Below are 18782 nucleotides of genomic sequence, written 5' to 3' on the forward strand. Positions count from 1 at the left end.
TTTAGCTTCACCTAAGAATTTTGAGATTTTGAATATGATTGAGAGAGCTAGTCAGCTATGAGGACATTTCCTGAATTAAACTGTCGTAAGACATCCATATCGTTCATTAATCAAGTTACATAATTTGTCACTAACTTTGCCTAATTGATCCTAAATTACTTTTTTGCATGCCAATGTATTCAAGCGGGTTGATATTTTCAAGTCAAATCTACTGAGTCTTATCTTTCAGCAGCACATGAATGTAATTAGCTAATTGTTTTGCGATTAGACAGCTCAAGAGCTCACACAACACATCATTTTACTAAGTGATCCAATGAATAATCATTTCACACTCACACCTGATCTTCTTATATATATATGGAAAGTATTCGAATTTTTGCTCAACTTTTAACTAAAGTGCATAAAAAGCAAAGACTTTGCAAATTATTGTTTTCGTGGTTTGTTAAGGTAACGTAGTTGAAACGTCCCCAAAAGTTAGTCAATCTTAAATAACAATCAATGTTATTTATCCAACGAATATGACCAATTTTCTTATTGGCACTTTCTCTGGATGCTGACAGCATAGTCAGCTTAAAGTGTTTGTTGATATTTCCTATCATTAAGTAATTCCATCAAAATTACTCTGAGATAAACCGATAACGTTAGTCATTAAAATATCTTGTGTACCATGTGATTGGGGACACTGTAAAATGGCTTGTTGAAATGTAAAATATTAAACAGGCACAAGTTACTGCATAAATTATAACTGCTAGCTAATACTTAACATCTGTCCTGCTACCAGGCTAACAGGCCAGAACCTAGAACTACATGTGCAAATAATGCCATTATTTCTTTATTAAGCTGTTCCGCTACAGTCGTGTGCAAACGTTTTAACACCCCTGGCCAAATTACGTTTTGCTGTTTTTTTAAGTAAAAGTGAAAACACATTCTACTATGGAGAACACACTTCTGCTCAATTACTGTTTATCATTTTCATAAAAATGCCATGTTTGTGTGTTCTCTAGAGGATGTGTTTACTCTTTTCACTTAGAAAGTCAACAAAGCATGTCGTTTGACCAGGAGTGTTCAATCTTTTGCACATGACTGTATGTACACAACTTAAAGGAATAGTGTGGAATGTCCTGCCTTGCTTTAATAAACATGTATAAAATACTTGACTTAATTCTGACTTTAAGGCTGGAATACTTTAAATGTTCTAGTGTACACTCCTAAAATGATGTCACCACTTAAATCTTCATTGGGGGGCATGTGACCTTGGGTCATATGGAACCACAGTGGTTCCACAACTTGATCAGCCCCCTTCTGATCAGCCCCCTTCTTTTACTTATACAATTTTGATCAAATATAAAAAATAGATGCTGTGATCTGATTTCCCGAAATGTGTTGTCCTGTTGACAGCCTGCGCATCTTTCCATTAAGTTTTTTTGTTGTTTTTCTAAAGGGGGCGTTCCCCGTCAAAATTTAAATTTGCTTGTGCGAGCAGAGAATTTTCTAACTCTGATCTTTACGAGCTGTGAATGTTGCCTACGTCACGTGACTCGGATCCGCGCATTGGTTCATGCTTTCTGCTGTGTGTCTCGGGCAGGAATGGGTTAACGTTTAGGAGCGCGCTGTCTCTAAAGAAAGGGGGCCTGCGTCTTTAAAGTTTATGTAGCAACAGAAGGATTGCAGGGATAATGCTATTGGGGCGGCGGATCACTTACTTCTGACGTTCCAAAGCCTCGGGGAGTTGGCGCAAGATCGCTCCTCTTTGATAAGGTCCTTGCAACTTGCTAGTAACTTTGCGCTCTCCGGCACTCGCGCTGAGCTGTTTCCGAGCGCTTTCCTCCGAACCTCTTTCACTCTGTGCTTTACCGTCACCATTTTTAGCGTAACGTGCTTCCATTTCCCGGCTGTTTTTCTGTTCTGAAGGATGTTGTTTTTTCCCCACTCGTTTTAACCGGGGCATTTATTTTCTATGTACCTTTCGGGACCGGGCTGTCGGCTCCTTACTTTGATGTCCGCACTTAAACCCTGAGCCCAGTACATATTGGAATAGCCTAGAGGAGATCTGCCGTATGGCATGGCTGCGTGAAACACTTGGGAAAGGACTGGGGAGGAAAACCAGTCCTTTATTTCTGGAGGAAAAGCGCTTTTAATTTTTTTTTTTCCTCTACCGCGATTTACAGATCGGAAAACAAGATCGAGGAGCGCCGCTGAACTGGATAGCGTGGATTATTTTTCACTCGTGGAGGAAAGAAAGTGGACTTTTTGGGAGGAGAGGGGGCCAAACTCGTGGATCGATGGTAAGTTAGAAGGGAGTTTGCGCTGTTCTCCTCGCTCTGTGGCCCCACAGGCTTTGCTTTGATGTGCCGCTGACTGAAGTAATGCGGCTGTGTCAGAACCAAGTCCTTTTTGTTGTTGGATCTGGAGCTAAAAGACATGTTTATTGGCCGATATGCGTTGTTGTGTTGTTTTTGCGATGATTAGAGCCCCTCGGTCGCTCTGTTCTCTGACTGTGGCTGTAGAGTGTTTCATTTCGGCGGGTCAAAAGAACTTTGTGTGGAATTCCGCCCCCCTGAGATCTGAGACTTGCGTGCAGTCGGAAGGGGGGCGGCGGAGGTTTGAAGTTGAATGGGGCGTTTTAATCAGCTCTCCAGTTTTGATAAATGCTCACGGTTTGATAAAAGCGGGTCGCGCGAGAAGAATGTGGGACTAAAAACTGTGATCAGATTAACCGCCGCCGATGAGGAGGCGACGTTCAGGTGACCGAAAATCTAAGGGAATAGCAGCTAAAAACGCTCGGACTCAGACTGTTTTCTGCTGTTTTGCGGAGGCAGCGTGGCTCTCAGGGCTGCCGCTGGCTGTCGGAAATGCGGCGTTAGAGAGTTGTATCAGTTTGTCAGCTGCTCCGCTGCAGCGGCGCTATGCGAAGAATCCATTCATACAGAGCTGCTGACAGTGAGCCACCCCTCCAGTGAGTTCTGCCGTGCTTTATCGCTTTATCTGTTTTTAAAAGTGTGCTGGAGAAAGTGAGGATGAGTTGCCGTTATGTGCTTCCCGTTCAGCGAACGTGGTCTGGTTGGTAGTAGCCTGTAGTAGGTTCTGGATAGGCTGCCGGGCTGCTGTGTGCGAGTAGCGCAGCTCACTGTTGTTGTTTTATTCAGGTACGTGTTAAAGATGTGTAGGCTGAGCTCTGAGCTGTTTGGGGTTTTAAAAGGCAGGAAGGCTGGTTAATGAAGGCATGTTTGATGTGGATGATGTGCTATCTCAGCTAGCTAAAGGCTGCTGGTGTTGGTTTCCTTTAGTGATATCTGACTGAAGATGTGGTGAGAACTTGCCAGAGGAAACTATCTGTAGACTTTTAGCTCATGTCTAGCTACGCTTGAGAAGCCAGACGCGGTCTGAACACGCTTTGTTATACACTGGCGATGATATTGAACTGGCAATAAGTGAGTGAGTTTCAAAGGCCGGTAAAAGGTTTCTTTTCTGAGAATGTGGTGCCGAAAAAGCGAGAAGCTTTTTCTCCTCTGAAAAGCCGTGAGTGTCTGACTCCACTGCCTTTGAAGTTTTGGGGCGGATCTGGTTTTGATTAGATCAATACTTTTCTTCTCTCTCTTTCTCTCTCCCCCCTCTGTTTCAGAGAGGAGACGGGCCAGAGAAGGAGCTCCCCCGCTGACTTGAGAGAGTGAGGAGATTAGAGCAAGAGCTCGGAGGAGGAGGAGGAGGAGGCGGAGGAGGGGAGGGGGGCTTTGCTGCCGCGGAGCCTGAGCCATGAACAGGGCGCTCGCAGACCCTGTGGTCAGTAGCTTCAGAGAAGATGCCCCTCGCCCCCCGGTCCCGGGGGAAGAGGGAGAGGCGCGATGCCGCGACCCGAGCAAGCTGGCCGTGATGAGAGCCAAAGAGGTGGCTAGGACGCTCCCTCCGACCGGCTCTTCAGCGCGGAGGGGCGAGGAGGGTCTCGGGGAGCCCGAGGGCAGCGCCTCTCCGGACTCGCCGCTCGCGCGCTGGACCAAGTCGCTGCACTCGCTCCTCGGAGACCAGGACGGCGCGCAGCTCTTCCGCGCCTTCCTGGAGCGCGAGAAATGCGTGGACACGCTGGACTTCTGGTTCGCCTGCAACGGCTTCAGGCAGATGGACCTCAAGGACAGCAAGACGCTGCGCGTGGCCAAAGCCATTTACAAGCGCTACGTGGAGAGCAGCGGCGTGGTGGCCAAGCAGCTCAAGCCCGCCACCAAGACGTTCATTAGGGACAACATCAAGCGGCAGCAGATCGACTCGGCCATGTTCGACCAGGCTCAGACGGAGATCCAGACGAGCATGGAGGAGAACTCCTACCAGATGTTCCTCACCTCCGACATATACCTCGAGTACGTGCGGAGCGGCTGCGAGAACGCCACGCACGTCAGCGCCAGCGCGCTGGCCGGTCTCAAGCTGGTCTGCGGCTACCTGCCCACGCTCAACGAAGAGGAAGAGTGGAGTTGTAACGAGTTTAAAGCCAAAGCTCTGGCCGTGGTTGGACTATCTGCTAAAGCGCTGCGGTCAGCCCCTTCGCTGAGGACCGTGGAAGTTTTGGAGAAAGGCTACAGGTAAGACCCAAACTCTTACTAATTCTAGAAACCTAGGGCCAGTGTGTAACTTAGCTGTCTCTCTTAGCCTACATCTCTGTCTCCCACAGCAGTGTGTTGTGCATGTGTTATTACTTTTAGTCATGTGCTGTTTGAAAGGAGGTGACATAGGAGATGATACGGCTCGTGCTCCACGAGTCTAGGCGCTTTCCCCCACCTGTCTTGCATTACTCTGAGCCCTCTGCTGGCTACTTTCAGACTGATGGGTAGATGGAGATCATCTTCCTTTAGGAGCTTCACAAACAAAACGTGGCTCCAGGCAGTATAAAGTGTTCAAAAAATTCCACTGGTTTCTTAGTAATGAGTGAGAGCCTTGGCTAAGTTACAGACAGTCTAACACACGCCTTTAAAACCAGTAATAGTGCAAATGGTTTGTTTGTTTGTTTGTTGTTTTTGACACTCTTCAGGCACATATCCTGTTCATGTGACCTATTAACAGCTCATTTAAAGTTTCCCTTCACAGTTGTTTCTTATCAGCCAACACTTAGATTTAACTTTTAGGATCAGTGCTGATAAGAAAACTGTGCAAAGTCTGATTACGCTGCTGCACTTGCTCTTGTCAGACTGCTCACTTAGGCACTGTGAAAGAGTAGAAACATCAAAGTGTAGCGTGAGACAAATGAGTGTCCAAGCTCATAGTCATATAGTTGTGGATGGGGAGGGGATCCAAAAGAAGGTGTCAGAAGTGTTTGTCTGGACTTCTTAAACGCCTGTTGGTCATATAGAGGGGCGAGTGACCTCGACTATCTGTTGTAACACAGGGCTTACAAGGGATATGTTTTTTATTCTTTTTGACACTTGAACTGCTTCTTCTACAGTTTTCTTCTTTCACTCGCTTTCTCTTTCTCTGTTTAGCTGCTTCCATCTGGGCCCTTTTCATCTGAAGCATGTGGAACTCATTTATTGCTTTCTTTCTCTTTCTTTCTTTCTTTCTTTCTTTCTCTTTCCTTCTTGCATTCTTTCTCTCTCCTCCTCTCCCATTTCCCTCACTCTCTCTTTCTCTCTCTCTCTCTCTCTCTCTCTCTCTCCCCTCAAATTCAAGTTATTTTCGAAAAAACAAGCCGCAGCAGCTCATTCTCTGAGTCACAGAGCCTTGTTGCCTTCATCTCTTCTGTTTCTGATTTCCCATCTCTTCACTGATTTCAGCTCCCTCCCCACTTTTATCTCTCCTCCCTGCCAAAGAGAGGGAAGGGAGAAAAAAATCCCATGGATGGAGACTAAGCATACTTTCTAAGCGGAAAAGAAGGAGAGAAAGGGAGGAGGAGGGGGGTTCCTTGTGAAAGAAAGGATGAATGAGGGGGTGAGGAAGGGGGAAAAATGCGAGCCCAGCTGTGCTAAATACCTGACTCTTTGCGAGAGCCTCCAAAGGTCAGGTTTGAGCTGGGGCTGCAGGCTCCAGTCATGCTGTTTCTCTCCTCGCAGCCCTCCTGCCAGTAGGCATTCTCATAAAGGAGGGCCTCCCCCCCTCCTTTTTTCCCCCTCTTCCCTGCTTTCTTTCCACTCTCTCATGTTCTCTTTCTCTCTCTCACTCCGATTCCTTAGATCTCTCTCGCTCTCTCCTATGCCTTCTCTCTGTCTGTGTTTCTTTCACTCGCACATTTTCTTTTCTCCCTGGCTGTGTCTCGGCCTGTCTCTTCATCTGTCTTCCTCACTCGTTTACTTTTTTACTCCCCTCCTCTCAGAGTAAGCTCTGGTCCTCTTCCTCTCTTTCTTTAGCAAATGAAACAGGAATGTATCACAGCAGGAGTATGGAGAGAAGGAAAGAGTGAAAGGGAGGGAGGGGGTGGGTGTCTGGAAGAGGTACCCCAGTATGTTGGAAGGAGATGAGAGAAAGAGCATGAGAGGAGAAACAGAGGAGGAAGAGCATTTAACAAGAAAGTGGAGAGGGAGAGAGGTAGAGAAAAGCACGGGTGAATTCTTCAGAGGCAGTTGGGCAGGGTCTGGGACCTCATGCATAGCCCCCAACAAAAGGCCCCAGATATGCTGTTCTGAGGGGAAGTAATGCTGGTAATACACACAGCTGTACTGCACACTACCCCCCCCTTCCCTGTTCTCCCAGCAGCCTGGGGGGAGGGGACATGAAAGAGGCAGAGAAAACTCCACTGAGGCAACTGTGACACATTCTTTAGGGCCCCCAAACTCTGGTGCTAATAAAATCCCTGGTCCCTCCTCAGACACATATTCATACACACCGGAATTCTCACAGACTGTTAACTTTCATTTAGTGATGCATGTGAGGCTTGAAGATGACCATATCACCTCCTTGTTCGGTAATGTACTAAAAGGTGCCCTTCATGTCTATCCAGGTCATACAGACGTGTCGATCCAGCCAACCCATACCATGTGGCCTCTGGCTGCAGCTTTGCCCCCGCCACCAGTGCCAATGACAGCGAAATTTCCAGCGATGCCATGACAGATGATTCCATGTCCATGACCGACAGCAGTGTGTAAGTCCAGCTTTGTGTTTTATTAACCCTAAACAACTATAAATAACTCTACACAACCTCATAAACAACACCTCAGCCCCCATTTATACTGAGAATTCCTCATGCAGAAGAAACAGAACAACACTCTCTCTCTTTCTCACTCTGCCTATCTCAAAGTTTCTCCTCCATCCGCCACTCGAAAAGCGCAGCCCGCTCCCAACTCCCTCCGGTGTGCTTTCCCGCACAGTGCTCAGATGCTGGGCAAAGGTTAAAATATTTTTCTTGGGCTGTTAGCAGATGTTGAAAGCATTTGAAAGCCTCGTTCTTTTCTCTCTCTCTCTCTCTCTCTCTCTCTCTCTCTCTCTCCCTCTCTTTATCTCTCTCTGCGCGTTTTTTCGGTGATTCATTGTTTGAAGCTGGTAACGAGAGATAACGCCGACCCGCTTGGCAGCCAGCTCTTTAGATGTTATTAATAGGAATGTGCGGAGTCTTGGATGCGTTGTGCTGCAGCAGAGGGCTTTGGTGCTGGCATTCCTGCTTTGGGAAGGACTCTGTTGTGCCTCGTTCCTGCTGCTAAATGACACTAATGTCTACAAACTCGGCCACAGGAAATGCCACTGGCTGGTTTTCCCATTCTTTTTTTTTTTTTTACCCCTTCCGATTGCATTCAGGTTATTGGGGGTTTTCTTCATCCCGAAAGAGACCCTTCTTGTTGGGCTTTTCTAAAACTAGTGGCCGCCATTATTTATTATCCCGCCCATCCGCATTGTCCCTTGACTTGAAAGAGAAGGGGAAAGCTGGCCATGTGGACCATAAGACACTCATTGAGGCGAGCTGGCAGTAAATGAAAGGGAGCAGGACTCACATAGCTTGGGCTTTTTGATCTGCTTCTACTGGGCCCTGGTGCTGGAGGATCCAGTGTCAGCTAGCATGGATGGCAACAGACTAGGAGTTTCTGCAAGTGCAAGAGCATGCCACCTGAAGTCTGTAGTGGCTGGGTTAGGGGACCCTCCCTACCATTGCCACAGCCACCACTACTTCCTTTACCCTTTCAACTCTAAACTCCAAACCTCCCTCGATCTACTGACACACAACCCTCCACAACTCAAAGCAGCCCTGCCCATGCCCAAAGCACCCCCATCCCCCACCCCCCTGTGTGTGTTAGTTGTGGAGCCAATTGTGCGAGTGCATAGTTAAGTGCAGGGAGTGAGGAATAAAGTGCATGGTGGATGAAAGGCTTAACCGAATCGCTTTCAGCCCATTGTTAGGCAAGGCGAGCTTAGGGGGATAAGAGGGTGGCTGGCTGCTTTGAAAATTACTTGCACAAGTGAATAGGAGATCCCCATAAAGCTAGTCCCATGAAAGAGTCCAGCCTCTGTTCGCCTGACACCTCAAAGAGCCGGCCAGCGCACAGCTTGTGGGAGTCTGTGTGTGTGAGAAGGCTGGGCTGATTAAACTTGGGAGATTAATATTTTGGCAGAGGATGTGTTGCTTGCTTCGTTGCTCTTCTTTTTTGTGTGAGGTGTGCAACACTTAAAGTATTCAAGCATTGTTACCAGTTCCTGAAGTTAAAAAGTGGTCTCTGATAGCTTCTGGAACCTTTTAATTCCACTTCTTAGTGTCTTTTAATGTGTTTTATACTGTGTCAACCACTTAGCAATTTGACCAACTCTGAGTTGACTTTTTCAGACCCAGAAACACTTTTAAACTCTTACTCACTCTGTCAGCTCCTAATAAGCTTCTAAACTGGTGTGCTGGCGAGGAAAAGTGAGAGCTCTGATCGAGAGCCTTTACTCTGCAGATAATCTTAAACCTGATAATAAAGCTAATCTTCTCCACTTTCATCCTTATTCCTCTATCCCCTAAATCTCACTCACGGCCGGTCATTGTGCTCTCCCCCCACCTCCATTTAACTTTTATCACCGCGGACTAGGCAGGCAAAAAGGAAAGTAAAAAAAACACCGGCATAATTCTATTTGTTTGGGGACCGATTTGATTAGAATAGCTCCTTTTTTATTTTAGTTGAAAAGCACAGCACACAAATCTGAATCTCATTTCTAGATAAAGAGAGAGGGAGAGAGGGAGGGAGGGAGGGAAGTGTGGGGGGTTGCTTATATCTTATTTATGGATTTGCTTGGACGCTAGGGAATGCTGCTGCGCCGACTTCAAACATTACCTTATCTTACAAACCAGCCTTTTGATGTTGCCGAGATCAGAGGCTGACTGCAGCGCCGCTTGCCAAATGAAGATTGGAGCGCTGGCTTTGTGCGCATGACTGTGAGCTTTCAAAGCCATGCTGGAGACGGCATTTGGGGCTAGGTCAGACACTTCCAAGTGGGAGAGGAAAAAAGCTAAAGCAAAGGGAACTGGCCCAGCTTTAAAAAAAAAAAACATGCTGAAGAAGATGATGATGGAGGAAGATGTCTAGGTTTTAGGAGAAAGGAAAGAGAGTGTCCAGAGAGATGGATGTGTTTGGGTGGGGTGCTGTGAAGTCATCTACAGCAGTCGCAAAGCTGGATGTTAAGACTTCTGTCATAGTTTAGCACACCATTTAGCTAGTATTGTTGCATTGGGTTATGTCACTCCATTGTTCTTCAATGAGAGAACCCTTGATTCCTCAACTGGAATTTTAGCTGCCCCCAGGGCCTTAGCAACTAGTTGTGTAGGTCTGTGAAAGTGGCAGCCACAGTACTTGTGCCTGCTGCATGGGTAACTGAAGGAAGCAACAGGTTTTTGGGGGGCAATGCAGTGGGCCACGAGAGGCATGGTGCCATGTGTCCAAGTTGTAATGGAGCTGTAGTTTACACTTTATCTGTAGTAATGAGACATGTATGAGTGGTTTGAGGAAGTGTATAATTTATTCTTGCTCACTCTGTTTCCTGGCAGCGATGGGATCCCTCCGTACAAACTGGCCAGCAAGAAGCAGCTTCAGAGGGAGATGCATCGGAACATGAGGATGAACGGCCAGGTCTCTCTACCTCCCTTCCCTGTAAGTGTCATCTCCCTTCACAACACACACCCCTCCAGTATTATATCCTCTCTTACTACAGCTCATGAAATAAACTCTTCAGGCCCTCTTTGGCTCACTGGTTATGGGACATGGGCTTGGCTCTTGCGGAGATAATGACTCCCAAAGCATTCGAGCGGCACGCTGATGTAAATAAGGCGTTTCTAAATGAGTCTGTTTTATCCTGGGGCACCAAAATCAACTCCCTTGCTTTGATCACTAGATGAATGGAGCTAGCTTAGAGAGCTTGGAGGAAAGTGACAACTTCCAACAGGGGTTGAGCACACACTATCACTGCCACCCCCCACCCCCACCCCAAAACGTGTTCTCTCTTTCCATCCCTCCAATCTTTCTATGGAGTATGTGAGAGTGAGGAAGCTCCTTAGGGCTGTCTGTGTGCTGGCTGGACAGCTTCAAGAAGCATGCGCTTTCCTGGGGCAAAAAGCTAGAGCAAAGAGACATTGGCCTGTTAGAAGAGACTTAGGTGAGGGAGAACAAGCCGTTCTAACCTACAGACCACCCCATATTCCTCCTGCCTTCTGTTTCTCTGTCTGTCATTTTCTCAGCTTCTGTCTCCATCTGTCTCCATCCCACTGTCACTCTTTTCTTTCTTTTAGAAACCCACACAGTGCAGCTGTGTACTCTGTACACAGAATCTTTGCTGACTCTCACACTCTCTGTCTCTCAACTCTGTCTCCACACAATCTTAATTCTTAATGCTTCCTCTGGTGTGGTTGTAGTTAGCCCCTGGAGGCAGTGGGGGCCCTAAGGCTGTACCTGAACTTGTAGAACCTCCTCTAACTCATTCTCCAGAGAGTAACCAAAAAGGCCCCACCAAATCAAGAAAGGTAATACCAAAGTGTTCTGAATAGATTAAGAAAGGTGTGGCTGCTGTGTCCCTACTGCCCCCCAACACTCACATGTTTGGGGAGGGAAGAAGAAAGGGTAATAATGGCTACTGCAGCTCAGAGGTGCCCAGCATGCATGGGGTAAATAAATTACCTCTGCTCCTCTGATCTCCCTCCGTTTGACTCCTCTCTGTCTCCTCCCGCTGCCTCTGCTCATCTCCTCATCTTCCTTTCGCTTCTTTTAATCCTTCCTTTTTTCCTTTTCCCCCTCCCCACCCCCTTCTCCCTCCTTTCTCTCCCACCCCCCTCCCCCACTCCCTGTCGATATGTGACTTTTATTCCTAGATGTAAAGCCACTGTCCCTCCCAGCCCCAGTGTGCGTTTGATATTTGACGAGGGCCCTTTGAAGCGGCTGGCCTTCGCAGGCCGGGGGGCGGCAGCTTGGTTGCACTACAGAAGGAACAAGCTGTGGCTCCTCGGAGCGTGACCAACTGCTCATGCCGGCGGCGACCTGTGCCAGCGGTGCAAGCCGGATTGTATGCATGTGCTGTGTGTAGGGGGGGTGGGCTCAGGTAGAGGGCAGCTGTGTGGATCTGACCCTCCCTCTGACTTCACTGTCCTCCTCACTCACCGGGTCTCTTTCTCTGTCTGTCCTACAGAGGACGCGGCGGCCGCCTAAGGAGATGACCCCGGTGGATCCGGCAGCATTTGCCGCCCAGCTGATCGCAAGGCTGGAGAGGCTAAAGAGAGAACAGGAGACCATGAGCTCATTAGAAGAGAGGCTGCAACAGATCCAGGAGGTCAGTCATAACCTGCCATCTCTCTATACTGCTCTCTGCCTGTTTCATTATTTGGGTTGCAGGTGTCCTGTAAGTTTTGTAATTAACAACTGAATTAACTAGGTGTGAGCAGGTAAATCACTAAATTGTGCTGGACTAGAGTTCTGTACAGTGACTAGAGTACTTTCCATGTTTGTTGGAGGGGCAGATTTGCAACAGAAATAGCTTGTTGATTATGGGTTAAACAACTGATGTTTGTATCTCTGTAGGAAGAAGAGCATGAGGAGTCAGAGCTCTCCAGCAGTGGTGGCGGTGCCTCTTCCTCCCAGCATTGCTCCCACCCTCTCCCCCTGCTCACCCCAGGTTCCTGTGAGGAGGACCCGCAGGCCATCCTGGACGAGCACCTCTCCCGGGTACTCAAAACTCCCGGCTGTCAGTCTCCTGGCGTGCCCCGCCACTCACCCCGGTCTCGCTCACCTGAGCTGCGGCCCTTGCCCCGGGGGGGACCAGGCGGGCCGCGCCCCTTGGGTGGCCCAGTGCTGGGCAGTTACCTGCCTGGCCGGGCATTTGTGTCTCGGCCATCCACCAAGCACATCCATCACCACTACATCCACCACCACTCCACGCCGAAGAGCAAGGAGCAGATTGAGGCTGAGGCAGCCCAGCGGGTGCAGTGCCTGTGCCCTGGGGTGTCTGAGTGCTGTTCCTCACCTTATATGCGCAGCCGCAGCCTGGGCCGTGAGCAGGGCAGCAGCCCAACTGAAGGGACCATAGGGTGAGCTGGGCTTTGCTTAAACATCTCTGGTTTACCACTTAAACTGCAAGCTTATTATTCAATTATTAATCTGAAGCCTTATTATTTAGTCACTTCTGTAACTTGTAGTTATGAGAGTGAGGAACTGAAATATGGATTTAGCACTCCTGTAGTAATGTATTATAAATACTTCATAAGTGACATTTTAAGGAATATATATATATATATATATATATATATATATATATATATATATATATATCTATATATATATATATATATATATATATATCTTTTTATATATATATCTTTTTAAGAAGTTAAAAGATATATATATATCTTTTAACATCTTGCATTCTCAACATTAAGATCCTGTCTAAAAGGTTCTCCTTCTTTTTCAAAGATGCTCCAGTGCTTTATCCAAACGTCTGTGCAAGTCAGGCGAGGAAGTAAACAGTGAGGGTGTGGAGGCCGGCACCCTTCAGCTGCCTACAGACAGTGCTGACCGCTCGCAGAACGTCTGGCAGTGGATCTTGGAAAGTGACCGACAGGCCAAGCACAAGCCCCACAGGTCTGAACTTAAAAAGCGCCCCACAGTTTCCCATAATCACGTACATAACATGAATAAATGTATGACAGTGTGTATTTTCTATCTCTGCAGCACTCAGAGCACAAAAAAACTATATGGTCCTGACTCAGTGCGCACCCATACCTGGGGTGGTGGGGGTAGCAGCGGGCATCTGCGCACTCACCAGCCTGCTCACCCCTTTGTCCAGGACCCAGCCATGCCTCCTCTTCCTCCACCTAATACCCTAGCCCAGCTGGAGGAGGCCTGTCGGCGCCTGGAGGAAGTCTCCAAACCGCCTAAACAGAGGTGAGAACCTTGATTCTAAAACACAACCCATATGCATATAGGTTCATGTACATGCACAAAAAATTGTTATCAGGTAGAAAAAGAGGAAGCTTGGTTGAAAGTACTGTCATCACATCCTCCTATGCTGAAAGATTTGAGTATTTATCATGAAATTGCTGTTGTCAGGCATTCGACCCAGGGCCTTCAAAGAGACAAGAGCCACACAGTGCCTGTCCAAAATGGAGCTGCCTCTCTCCTGAGCCAGGGCCCTCAAACCGAGGAGTAAGTATCCCCTCTAGCCTCTGTTCTTATGCCCATACATTGACACTGTGTTCTTTCACCACACTCTGATCCATTGTTCAATAATGTACAATACACACACGGCACATGAACAGGCATATGACACAGCCACCCTCAGAAGAAGGCGGGGTTTCAGTCATCTTTCTCTTTTCCCTTGCTTCAAAAAGACCTGCCGTCCTTCGGCTTGCTCTCTGGCCTGGACCTTTTTGCATTTTGAAGCATAGGGCCACAGCCACCTGATGGCCAAGCCCTCTTTTTTCATTTTTAATTGGATGACCTTCACTCTGCCAGCTGTCTAGGGTTAGCAGGGCATTTTCTGAAGTGGCTGCCACAAAGCTCAGCGAGGGGTGTAGTGGGGGATGAATTAGCCAGTGGTGGCTTTGGTGACTGTCCGCTCTTGCTCTGTCTGGCTTTTATTTCCTCTGTCTTCTTCCCTCTGTTCCTTTAGCCTGTCTCATAATCTGTGGTGGCCCTGAAGATATCCATACTCTGCCACTGCATGTAGCTTTTCTAACATTGTAGAACACCAGTTAGATAATGCAATCTGGTCCCACAATCATATGAAAAGGCAACCTCAGTCTGTATCACAAATGAGCTATTTTAAATTTCTCTTGGCTGTAGTTACTTTATTTCTGTGGTGTGTATTGTCACACACATTCCTCTCTCACCCCTCTTCTCTCCTTTTGTCCTTCCCACAGCCCAAAAGAGCCAAAGAAGCAGCCTGGCAGCCATGCCACCACCAGCTCAGAGACGGTGGTCACTTACTTCTTCTGCGGCGAGGAAATTCCCTACCGACGCATGATGAAGACACACAGCCTCACCCTCGGCCACTTCAAAGAGCAGCTCCGCAAAAAAGGCAACTACAGGTACACTCTTGTTCCTTTTATATGGCCTTCAGGAGAGCTCCATTTGAATGGTGGTCAGTAGACAGGCCAGTGGAGTCAGAAGCCTCTCATCTTCTGTGTTTCCTTTGTATGAATGTAATTGAAAGTAACCAGTTAAAAGAACGGTGGCTTTGGAAGGTTTCATAAGCTTGAAGTGGTTCAAGTGTTAGTGAGACATTTCTGCGCTATTCTATTGATGTACTGCTCGAAGCACAAGCTGTGCTGTTGTGTGTAAACAGAGAATGTTTACTGTGAGCTGTTTACTGGAGTTGGTGGTAGGAAGGGAAGGAGGGAAAAGGAAAGGAGGAAAGAAGGAGGGAGAAAGATGCGGTGGGTGTACAGAAAAGGAAAGAGGGAATTTTAACTGGAGCCATTTGGTCACATCTGGTATTGATTTCATCGTAAGGCGCACTTAATAAGCACGTCTTTGAAGCCCAGGCCTTTCATTTCATGCACAAAGACTCACACAAATTCTTCACCGATTGTATCAAGCTACATTACTCTCATGCACTTGTGTGTGTGTGTGTGTGTCTTTGTTTACATAAGGCTATCATTTTGTTAATGGATATTTCTAATTTACATCAAAGGACATCTTTATTTCTGTCCTGTTTTGTTTGAATGAGGCTTTGTCAAATGGCTGCCACTTCTTTTCTTCTTGTGCTTTCCAGCCTTATAAAAGCCTATTGAAGCAGACAGACAGATTAGACCGTAAACATTACAGTTCCACAATGATTATAGTATAGCATCAGTCATACATCTCCAACAGCCCTCCTGACCCAGCCCACCAGTGAGCTTTAAAGATTTTAACCCTGTAAATAGCCTACACAAAACCATAGACCTCCAGCGAGATGTATGCTCCCTGTGCTTTATTCATATTTTTATCGGTTATGTCCCAGGTGTACACAGTCCTCTACCTGAACTAAAGCTCTCCTACCTGGCACTTTTTTCTATCTTTTTCTCAAGGTTGACTGAATGGACTGAATCAAAGCTGATGGTTTTAATAGCAGAAAATGTGTGGAGCTGGGTCATTTTTACATGGCAGCAGTTCAACAAAGAACAGTACTTGCCAGCACTGCCAGACGATATTGGTGCCAGATGTTGCGAGGAGAAGAATCTTGCCACATAAAATGTGTTCCAATGGAAAGACTTCTTTCTTGCTCTTTTTTCTTCCTCCTCTGCTTTTTTTCTCCTCAAGCAAATAAGAGCTGTACTTCCCGTTTGAAGATTTTTGTGGAGGAGGATGTAGCTTTTTTCCCTCCGAAATAAGAATGTAATTATGTGGCATGTCTTACTCTTTTACTTTGTCTCATATTTACAAAGTTGGACTTCAAGGGACAATAGATCATTTCCGTCTCGGGTGTTGTTGAAGGCAGAGTAGAAACTTTTCTGCAAAGGCAGCACAGGCCCCTCGTTTAGGTGAAATCGTCCTGTATGTTGAACGTGTACGTCTTACTTTCTTTTTATTAGCGGCCACCCGTTCTGCCAACTGTGTTTGCTGGAAGTTGAGCAATCCCCCCCTCCCTTGTTCTTGTAGATGTTTTATGTGCATTGTTTGTATGACTTGGTGGAGTCTGCTTGTAAAAGAAAAAGTTAACTCTTGGAATTGGAGTGCGCACCACAGCACACGTTTCTTAGTGAACGGGGGCATTTTCCATTACAGAGCTAATTGGAGCGGTCCCTCTACTCCTCTCCCCTACTTCTCCCCTGCTGGTTCCCTTTCCGTTTAAAAGGGGAGCCGGAGAGGGGGATCATTGCCTTATCCGGGCTTTCAGAGAGAGGGGCCAGGCCCTGGAGCATGTGACCTCCTAAAGATGATGAGCTCTCTCACCCTAGGTCACGCACTCCATCAACCTGAGAGTCATCTCCTCCTCTCAGCTGTGGCCCAGTCATCTGCCAACAATGAGGAGAAAGCAAGAGCCAGCGCGTGTGTGTGGTGACATGCAGACTTGCCGGCACCCAAAATATCAACCTTTGTGAAAGAAGCCCTTCATTTGACAGCGCTCCCAATTAAACACCAGTAGACAGAGGAACACTGGCGACAAGCATGAGAGAGGAGGGGCGTCAGGATTTAAGCCACCCTCTAATTTAGCGCAAAGCCCCCTTTTTTGGCCCAGAGTGGAACTGAACAACAATGCAAGGCCCAGGGCTGGATTCTATGGCACTTGTTTTAATTATGGTTCAGGCTTTACTCTTGTCCTCAGAAAGATCAGAAGCAACTTTTTTTCCTTTTGGGAACATCTAAAGGTGGAAGGGGGCTTCTTTTTGACCTTTGTACATCAGATTGTTACCAGTGGCTGCGTGCCTTGAGCCTCTTGTCAGTAGCTCATTTCCAAGGCTCCCCACTGACTCAAGTAAATAATTGCAGATGAACTCAAGACCTGTGGCAGCAAGGGGTATGTAGGCTGGCCCACTGAAATATGATTTAAAAGCAGATGTGGTTTTAAAGTGTGTCCTGATTACAGAGTTAACCCTCCATGTGTTGCTGTTCTGTCTGTGTCTGCAGGTACTACTTCAAGAAGGCCAGCGATGAGTTTGAATGCGGGGCCGTGTTTGAGGAAGTATGGGAAGATGGTACCATTCTTCCCATGTATGAGGGCAAGATCCTGGGAAAAGTGGAGCGAATGGACTAAAAACTGCACCGTCTGCCAGCTCCAGTCAATGTAGAAACAACCCTCCGTACGCCACATGAGGCCAGCGAGCGAAGAAACTGACTGCTTGTCAACGTGTTTTCAAAGCTAAAGAAATGTTAATATATCCACTAGACTTTTTTGTTTTGTTTTGGCTCACCAAGCTATTGAAGGAATACTAGCCAATGAAGTATGCCTATTGGTGGAGGACTCCAGCAATGCAGCCTGAGAGATCTGGCACCATTCCTAGCAATTGGAACACTTAAGAGACGCTACAAGTATGACCACTGTCTGAAGATGCGGGTGACTGTTTTTTTCTTTTTTTTTTTTTTTAAATCCTTTTTTTTTCCAGAGGGACTACAATGCACCGAAGCTGGTGCTACCTGCACCATGGACTGCTGACCAACATTTAGTTGTGCTAATTGTAGCTGTTCGCAAGCGTGTGCATGTGGGTGTGCGTGTGTGAGTGTGTATGCAGAGGTGCTTATATGTGCACGTTATAATATGCTTTTGTCTTAAGTAAAAGGACTATTAATATTTATTAAACCGTCATTTCCCTCCTGCCCCATGTCCAGCTGATGGACAAGCTGCTTAGTTGAATTGGGAGATCTTTCCAATGTAACTCATGCATGGACACAAGTCTATTTAGAGTTCCCCCTTCTTAACTAAATGGACTATGCCAGGAGTCTCAGTGCCAGTCAGTGAGGATATGACTTATTTGCTGGACCCTATCACTCCTCACAAAGCTGTGGTGATGCCCTGTAACATTTTCTCCGTAATGCATCATAGTGCCTTTGAATTTCTGGTCCCAGGCATTGCACAGGATTGAACCTCTTTGTCCTGGTGTCTCAAGAAAAACCTAAAACAAAACACAAAGAAAAAGAAACACAAAGATTATCACATGGCAACGCCAATCTCTTATTCTCACTGAGCAGCATCTCCCCAAAATTGTGGCCTATCTTCATTTCACCACTGTCTTTAAAATGGAATGAGCTAGATGAGCAGAAATAGATTGTGTCCAGTACAGAAGTCCTATCCACACTGGCAGGAGTGCACTTGCCATACAGAAGCACAGAGCTCCTGGACAGGGCGTAGTTATGCATTGGCGTCAGCAGAGGAGTGTACACTAATGCTAGTGTTTTAGACTGCAGTACCTGTGCCTACATGGATACCATGCCGTGTGCTGCCCTGCTTCAGGGTGTAATATTCCCTTGCTTTTCTAAAGGGGTTTATGTTTCAAAGATTTTTTTTATGCTTTGGATATCTTGTAATCATGATATTCTGGGTTTTTTCCAAGGCTTTTTTTCTGTTCCACTTAAATGTAAATTATGCATTATATAGAGCATCATTTTAAAGATGACTTGGTACTTTAATTATTGTAATTATGAAGAGATGTAGCCTTTATTAAAATGTTTATATTTTTCAAATGAACTCTCATTGGGTTTGCTTGCTTACTTTGTGTGAGTGGTTGTTTAATTGGCTGGCAAAAAGAAAGAATTTGGATCTCTAAGGCTGTGCTTAAGTATAAGCTTCCCCTTCTAGTACATTCACTTCCCTGCCTGGTTGCAAATAGTAGAGCTTCTCTCGCTACATGTCTTAGGCTTTGTGAGTCTGTGTGTGGCACATCTCTCTACCTGCTCTCTGTAGTCAGGAAGTCTGTTGCAAACATGATGAATGACAGCACAGGGAAGCCGTCG

At 46.7% G+C, this 18782-nt stretch overlaps 1 protein-coding gene across 3 annotated transcripts; it reads left to right on the forward strand.

The window, feature by feature from the left end:
- The first annotated feature begins 1573 nt into the window (after positions 1-1573).
- On the forward strand, positions 1574-18516 carry axin2 (axin 2 (conductin, axil)). Of its 3 annotated transcripts, none has more exons than XM_036589781.1 (11): positions 1574-2285; positions 3623-4568; positions 6914-7054; positions 9920-10022; positions 11548-11688; positions 11937-12442; positions 12825-12992; positions 13083-13295; positions 13461-13556; positions 14273-14440; positions 16962-18516. In XM_036589781.1, the coding sequence occupies exons 2-11, from the start codon at positions 3754-3756 to the stop codon at positions 17086-17088; spliced, it is 2478 nt and encodes an 825-aa protein (XP_036445674.1). In that variant the 5' UTR covers positions 1574-2285; positions 3623-3753; the 3' UTR covers positions 17089-18516. The 3 variants fall into 3 exon arrangements, with proteins under 3 accessions (XP_036445674.1, XP_036445676.1, XP_036445675.1); XM_036589783.1 differs by lacking the exon at positions 1574-2285 and adding an exon at positions 2844-2956 and having other exon boundaries at positions 16962-17170; XM_036589782.1 differs by lacking the exon at positions 1574-2285 and adding an exon at positions 2995-3519 and having other exon boundaries at positions 16962-17170.
- Positions 18517-18782: the final 266 nt, after the last annotated feature.

Source organism: Colossoma macropomum, unplaced genomic scaffold (assembly GCF_904425465.1).
Source record: "Colossoma macropomum unplaced genomic scaffold, Colossoma_macropomum, whole genome shotgun sequence".
NCBI lineage: Eukaryota > Metazoa > Chordata > Actinopteri > Characiformes > Serrasalmidae > Colossoma > Colossoma macropomum.